This window comes from Amblyomma americanum, chromosome 4 (genome assembly GCF_052857255.1).
Source record: "Amblyomma americanum isolate KBUSLIRL-KWMA chromosome 4, ASM5285725v1, whole genome shotgun sequence".
In the NCBI taxonomy this organism is placed as follows: domain Eukaryota; kingdom Metazoa; phylum Arthropoda; class Arachnida; order Ixodida; family Ixodidae; genus Amblyomma; species Amblyomma americanum.
In genome coordinates this window covers 172,864,853-172,872,774 of record NC_135500.1, presented here as the reverse complement: position 1 = coordinate 172,872,774, position 7,922 = coordinate 172,864,853, and the positions used below count along the sequence as shown (strand labels likewise).

At 51.4% G+C, this 7,922-nt stretch overlaps 1 protein-coding gene across 3 annotated transcripts in view; it reads left to right on the top strand.

Moving 5' to 3' along the window:
• LOC144128659 (proton channel OtopLc-like) overlaps positions 1-5,304 on the top strand; it is a 66,375-nt gene extending 61,071 nt beyond the window's left edge. For all 3 annotated transcript variants that reach the window (XM_077662238.1, XM_077662239.1, XM_077662240.1), the window contains exons 7-8: positions 2,143-2,320; positions 3,277-5,304. In XM_077662238.1, the coding sequence (XP_077518364.1) occupies positions 2,143-2,320; positions 3,277-4,277 (1,179 nt within the window). In that variant the 3' untranslated portion in view covers positions 4,278-5,304. The remainder of the gene's footprint in view (positions 1-2,142; positions 2,321-3,276) is intronic.
• The last annotated feature ends 2,618 nt before the right edge of the window (positions 5,305-7,922 follow it).

Below are 7,922 nucleotides of genomic sequence, written 5' to 3'. Positions count from 1 at the left end.
GAATTGTGAGACAGGCGTCATTTCCTTTCTTTAAAGCCAATTTTCATTTCAGTTTCCTTCTCTTATGGCCCAGTTCGGATGTCCACCGAAATATGTGAGACAGGCGTCCTTTCCTTTCCTTAAAAATTTTATTTTCATTTTCCTTGCCTTACGGCGCGGTTCGGGTGTCCATCAAGATATGTTTCCTTTCCTTAAATTGTCCGGGCAAGTGGTCGCACCGAAGGACGATGACGTTCCGTGGATTCCTTGGCAAAGCTGCAACATGCTGTCGCATCCTGCTCTTAAAGGCGAAGCTTGGGCGTCCTCCAATTTTTTTATTGCGAAGCAATACTACTTTAGGTCGCACTTCAGCCCGTTCCGTGGCGAGGCGGTGGTAGGCACCATTGACCTTTAGCGTGACCTCGCTGCGTGACGTCACACCACGTGACCTAGAGTGACGTCACACCAACTGTGTAAAAACGGGGCCCCATCTCACGCCGTCGCGAGGCGAGGCGGTAGCCACCAACGGCGGCCTAACTCCCGCTCCTCTCACCAGGGGCGCTACGGTCAGAGTGACGTCACACCAGCTGTATAAAACAGCTCCGCTCCTCTCGCCAAGGCAGTCATACAGCCAGATGTTACGATGGTGTCTACGAACAAGGCAGCTCGGCAGAATGCAGAGGAAGCATCAGCGAGCTACGGAGACGGAAGAAGAACGAGAAGAACGACTTTCTAAGCGGCGTGTCCAGTATGCAGCTCGGCGACAACGTGCAACCTCCTGATCCGAGAATAACGCACTATTGCTGCGCAATCACCAGGCTTAACCAAGCTAAGCCACGGCCGTTTTTATGCGTTGCATATTGCAATCACTCAGTTCAGCCCTTGGGCGCGGCCGGGCAGCCACCATTTACCTTTAGCGCAACCACGTGACGTGACGTCACGACAGCCGGAGGAAAAGCTGGGCCCCAAATGGCGCGGTCGCGCGCGGCCGCAGCCACCACCTGACTCCCGCTCCTCCCGCTAGGGGCGCTGCGCTATGATTGACGTCACGGCATATGTATAAAAGAGCTGCGCTCCTTCGCAGGGACAGTCTTACAGCCAGATGCCGCCCACGGGTAAAGCAGTTCGACAGAGCGCAACTGCATTAGCTTCACCGGCAACCACGTATATAGCCGCTACAGCACTTCTCGCCTCACTTCTGGTACTTGCACACAGAATGGCCAAGAATTAAAATAGCTAAACCAAGTATTACCGAGTAAATCCAAGTATAACCAAGTATTGCCGAGAAAACCGAGTGCCGCCAAGCAATACCTCGCCCTCAAAAAAAAAAGACCGCGCAATATGCAACGCATTCTTGGCTTAACCAAGCTAAGCCTGGCTATTTTTTTTCTTGTTTGTAATGGTTAGTGTTCTCCCGCTCGCCTTTATGGGACCAGAGATACTTTGGTCGGCTCCAGAAGGACGTCAGTGAACTCCCCACAGCTGAACGCCGCAGGGAAGACGCAACACTGTTGCCTTCCTCGTTACTCTCTTTTTCTTTCTGAGGTATAGCGGAAGTAGAAGCGCACGTGCTGCCGTTGTAGGCTGCTGTAAAGGTTGACGTCAGGGGAGGAGTAGGGTGCCGGCCGGAATGACGTCCAGCCCCCCGTTCCCGCCATTTTGGCGCGTCAGGGGCTCGCTGTCAGCCCTGCGAGAGCCCGCGCGCTAATAGCCCCGCGCTCCAGCTTCTGCGGCGAGGTCCGCGACCGTACATATAAGATAATTTTAGCTCGGCATCTGTGTGTACGTTCCGCTTCGTTCGCGACGAGAGGCCGGGAGAACACGCCGGCTGGATGAGCTGCTAAGTGCTGGCCCGTGTTCGCATCTGCGCCAGAGTGAAGTGACGACATTGCTGCGTCAGAAGCTACCGCTTTCTCAGAGCAAACAGTATTCTGTAGCTTCTGTTCTTATCGACTACGCAGGAAAAGGAATTGGGATGGTGCGCGTAAGCGCGGTCCCCACGTGCAGCTTGTGAGAAAAGCCTTCTGGAAAGAAGTTGGCGAATATAGCCCTGGGCCCCATAGCAACATCGTGTTGCATGAGAAAAAAAAACTGTGTGGAAACTGTGTGGGAAAAAGCAGGTGCAAAGCGGGGTCACGTGTTTTGTTGTGTTCTTTTCTGCAGGTTGCCATAAACAAGTTCACAACGTTCGCGAGGTTCGGCCTGATGCACATGATCTCGGCGAACATCTGCATCTGGCTTCATGTCCTCATTCAGGAGACGAAGCACCAGCTCCTGGAGCTCATCAACAGGAACGAGACTAACCTACTAGCCATGGCCATCAACCCGATACCCAACATCGGTGGGTGCCTTTGCGTGTGAAGACTGTAAGAGCCACGAATAGTCACCTGCGAATCAGTTTTGAGGTTGCTAACGCGATAACGTTAAGGCTCCTGTTCTGAAAAAAAAAAACGGCGTCGTCGTCGGCAGCGGCGGCGACGATCACGACGACGACGACGGCGTTTTGAGCGAAAAAGCTGATGGCGCACCTGCCACCTGGGCCACGCCACCTTGTGACGTCATCACAAACTGCCCACCGGATTGTGAGCAAACCGCCCATCGTGGCATGTGGCAGTTAAATTAATGTTTGGTCGTGAGAGCTTGCTCGGGAACACCAACCTGGGTCTCGCAAGCCCCACCTGTGGCTGTGTTTGAATCTTGAATCAGCCACCTGCCGGGGCAGTGGCACATCGCTTAAATGCTTGACCGCTGCGCCAGGAGTGGTATGAGGACCCCCAGCGATTTGTGAATGTAAAGTAGATAATGACCAATTCTGCATATGTGGGCATTATCCTATGAACGCAATCACTTCATACATTTAAGGTGAAGCATAAAGTGGCCCCTCCAGTTTTGTTTTTGTCTAACCTCGTTTCCCGCGAACACGAGCCATTGTTTCATGTATTTGTTCGTTCGGCATAGAATCACTAGGGAAACGATAGATCGATGGTGAGCGTTGGATGGGATCACTGCTTGCCTGTCTTCTGCTTTGCTGTTGACCATTTGGCCATCATCAACCATTGGCCAGCCTAGTGACAACGAGACTTGCAAGTACAACCGTGACGGGGAATGGTTCACTGCCTTGCAGCAGGCCCACGATCTGGGCTTTTTATCACGCTTTCATTCTGTGTTTTCATTTGTTCTAAGAATCTGGCAGCGTTCGTGTTTCTCCCGCCTTGTGTCATTCCTGTCAATCCGTTGTGCTTTTACACTGCAAAGGTGACCATTTTTTTCGCGTTCCTCTCCCGTTTCGACTCCCAGCGTCTGAAGAGGAGGAGGCGGAGCACCTGAACCCGGTGCACTACGAGACGCACTCGAAGGACCACCACCGCATCGAGCGGTCGGCGGGCGAACACAGTCTGCACCACGACACGCACAACTGCCGCCGGGCCAACATCATGGGCGAGCTGGTGCAGAACGCAAGCCCGTTCCTGTTCCCGTGCACCATCGAGTACAGCCTCATCTGCGCCGGCATCCTGTACATCATGTGGAAGAACGTGGGCTCGACACAGCCAGTGCCCAACACGCCGGACAGCTCCCTCCACGTGCACACCCCACGCCAGCGGCACTACTACCAGGTGGACTGCGCCAAGGCCAACAAGGGCCTCTTCACGGGCATCCTGGTGCTCGTGCTGTCTATCATCAGCCTCATCCTCTTCTTCGTGCTCATCAACAAGCCCCAGTACCGGAACCTGGCCGTCATGGAGGCCCACATCGCGGAGCTGGCGGTGTACTTTCTCGCCTCCTTGGCCACGACGACGGCGCTCTTCCAAGTGCGCGAGCTCCGCTACAACCGCCTCCGAAACACGGACCTGGACAGCATCCTCCTGATCGTGGCCCAGAGCGGACTCTACCTCTACACCATGTTCAGCATCATAGGCGGCCACTTCACTTTGGACCAGAACACCATGCTGGCTCTGCTCACCGCGCTGGCCTGCCTCATTCAGGGCTCCCTGCAGACCATTTTCATCCTGGACGCGTCGCGACGCTACGTGAGTAACAGCGACCAAGCCAACCGCAAGCCCGGCCGCGAGATGGTCACGTTCCTCATTGTGTGCAACTTCTCCATGTGGGCCATCAACACGCTCGAGACCCGCCGCGCCGACTCCAACCCGGTCCAGATGAACTTCTACGGCTTCTGGGCCTGGACCATCATCACGCACGTGACGGCGCCGCTCACCATCTTCTTCAGGTTCCACAGTACGGTGTGCCTGTGCGACATATGGAAGAGGGCGTACAAGGTCAAGTCCGACTACCTCTGAGCAGTTTCTGTGCGCAAGTTGAGGAGGACGAACTGCGCTGACTTCGAGGACACACTTGCCCTTTCTTGGCAAGGACCGCACATTGCGCTAGTTGTGCTGCTCCTTAGCGCTTTTTTATTTTTTTGCATGAGCCATGAACGTTGTTCAAGCCTCTGTACGAGGTGCAGACGTGAAAGCGCTAGCACAAGCGAAGGACGCGCACAGTTTTGTTTTTATTCTTCTCTTTGTTTTCATTGTGTTCTTTTCTCTTTTTTTCATGCGGATGCACCTTCTGAGTGCAGGTCACGGACACTACGGTGCTTCCAGCATGGCTGGAGCGTAGTCCCATATAACATTGCTCTGCCCGGGTACGGGACCAAGAAAAAAAAAACAACGAAAAATGGTGATATTTTAGGGCATCGTGACGGAGAGCTAAGATTTAAACTGCAGTCGGACAGAGAGCAGAAGAGTCAACGGGTGCAGTAAACCGCATTCCCACCCGACGAATCGGTCCCAGCACTCGGCGGGCGCCAACGCGCATGTTCCAGACTTTCTTCCATTTTCGCGCTTACGGCGCACCCCGAGCACCGCTTTGCGGCCGGGTTAATGTGTTAGCTCTATTCCAGTTTTGTTCCAAGCCATTTCTTTTCTCTATTCGTCACTGGGCCAGGTTGCCGGCATGGCAAAAGGAATAGAAACCACGGGCAAAACTCATTGGCCCATTGTCGCCTTCGCAGCTTGCCAAGCATCTGTCGGTAAAACGCTGGTCGCAGTTACTTGCGATTGCGTCGATGACTGCAGCTGAAACGTGACTGCTGCGTTGCCATCGTCGTTTCTTTTTATGGCCTTAAAAAGAGTGCACAGCGTAGAATTTAGAGACCAGACTACTTTACAAAAACAGCTTCGCCTACATGTGCAGGATAGTGTGGGAATACGCGCAGCGTGCCTTTGGTAAAATAAGACGTGCACCAAAAAGTGCTCAGGAATGAAAATAATAATAAAAAGAGCTTTCTCGTCTGGCGTGCATCGTCACCGTGACCAGCCCCCACCACTATCTATGTCTTTGCTAATGGCCGATTCACACGACGGACTTTTCGCCCGCGCATCACGTGTTCGTGCGTCACCAAATCGAGAGGCGCGCTGTCGGCCCGCGGACTGGACAACCAAGGAAGTTCAAGTTGCTTTTCCCTCGCGGGAATTAACGGCGGCCCGCGAAGATGCGCGCGCCAGCTCTGGCAACAACCGCTCTTGCCAGTATTTCGGCTGCCGCATTTCGCTGAGTGGCGCGCTGTTTTGACAAGCTGCACTGCGTTCGCTACCATGACGAAGCGATCGACTCGGCTGGCAAGACGGTCCAGGCCATTGAGGAAGTGGTCAAAGGGACGCACCTGCACCATTCAGTCGCAGTCATGGGTCGGGGGAAAAAATCCAGTTTGACCAGCGTTGCCAAACGCTTTAAAGTAATCTGGCAACAGTGGTACACCCAGCGCGTCGTGTGCTCTTTTGGTCCGTCGCATCCGCATGACGTCATCGGATCGAAGGCCAGTTTTTAGTGGCGCATGAACACGTGATGCGCGGGCCGCGGGCGAACGAACCGTCGTGTGAATCGGCCATAACATGGACGTAAACTGGAGCTTCTAAGCGCAATAAAAAAATATAAATATTCGTACGTTAAATCTGGCCGCTGTCACGCAGCTGTGGGTACTCAAAATAAGAGCAAGGTGCATGGAGATTTGTGCATTGCTTCGTATTTCTGTACCTGCTGCTTGTTCCCGCCTTCCTATTTCCTGGAGCTGCCGGTGATAAGTGTGCCAATTGGGGAGGACCGCTATGCAATTGTTTGTGGAAGACGCTTTGTTTTACACTTCTGTGCCTAAGTATATACATACTGTCCGCTGTATATTCCTACGTGTTTCATTTTTGTTTTAGGACGGTGATTCACGCGATGTTTTTCACATCGCGGTCTTCTGTGCTGTCCATACGTACACCAAATATGGTTGTGCGCAGCGCGCCCTTGATACTCATGTCGCACGTAACCTTGTAGTGAGGTCCTTGTCGTTCCGTGTACTCTTAAGTGCATGCAGTCGTGAAGCAAATGATGGTAGCGTTATCTTAGCCAAATTTTTGCTTTCTCTATGTATAAAAGCGTATAATTCCCGCAGGAACCTCGTTTTCGTGAAGTACAAATAACCGAGGCCGGCAGATGTAACTAAACACAAAAGGAGAAAGAGCCATATACATATATCTTTACGTGGAATATCAATGGTAACGATGTTCCCTTACAAAAACGGTCTATAGACTTCTTATAGACTCTATTGCCTTCCTATGGATATTTCTTTTTCTCTATTCATAGTCTACAGACAAAAGCCTACGAAAAGTGTATGGCCATAAATTTATAGATTGTCTATAGACTGTTTATAGGATTTGTATTGCCTATAGACTGTTCTCTAGGTTTGTCAATAGAAAGTCTGTAGACATTATAGACAGGAGTCTGTGGGCAGTCTAAAGAAATCTTTGTTAGGATTCTTTTCAAGTGTTTTCATGACCTTGACGTTGTACCTTAGAGCGCCGGTTGGTTTCGCTACCGCGAGCGAAGTGATTAAAGTCTGCCTTTTTAGCTAGGTTCGGCGTGCCTGCCTGACTAAGATGGCCAAGCTGCCACAACTTTGCCAAATTCCAAAAGTGCGAAAGGTAGGTCATTAGAGAGTTTTAGCTTAGTGCGATGAACGGTGCGCTGCGTCAGTCCACTTGAGCGCGAAGCCAACCGCGCCTGCGCATTGGCAGGTGTGCGCCCGCACCTGTCGCCTTGTCAAGGATTTGCGCGCCGAGATATGCTAGAACTCTTTATTTACTTGAGCTCTGAGTTGAACAACGCTCATCAGCGTCTGTGCGCTATCTTTCTCATCGCTATACGCAGTGGGCACGTGCGGTTGTCTGCGTATGCTAACAAACGAGGTTGTACAAAATTAGTTGTATTAGGCAACTGTGTGTAGATTTAGGTGTGCGCAAGTCTAACGCTGTTACCTGATTTGGCTTTGAGAGATATGAGACGAACGGAGAGCAGACCAAGTGTGCAGCAAGCCAAACTCGTGTTCCCTATGTTTCGTGTCATAAACGAGCCTGTATTTTTGTGGGACATCTAGGCCCGTATCCCAACTTGCGTCCCTTTCGAAAATCTCTCTGTCGGCGTCACCTGATTAGCCGAAAGGATTGTTTTTTGAAAGCACGCATGTTGGGATACGGGATCTGGATAAATTGCACTGCATGCTTGTGCCACTTGTTCAAAATCTTGAACTTGCAAGATGTGGCTTCTAGCTGTGAGCGTTTGTGCGTCCCTTTTAAGCCGTGATGTTAGTTACTCTGGCTGCGTTAATTTGTGATAAATATTGCGTTACCTGTTCACTTCTGAGAGCGAAGTATAGCCAAAGTTGTTGCTAATGTGTAGGTAGCCAGGTAAGCATTCTGTGGGACATGTGAACTTTACAAGAATGAAAGCATAATTCCAATAATGCTTGTATTATGTCCTTGCTACCACAAACAAGCATTCTCCTTTTTTTCCCCCTTTCCGCTGTCAGGTGTTTAGATGTTCTCAGTTTGGCACTTATATTTAAGATGCATCATGAAAAAGTGACGCTTTTAGTATCCACGTTAGGTTCTGACACATAT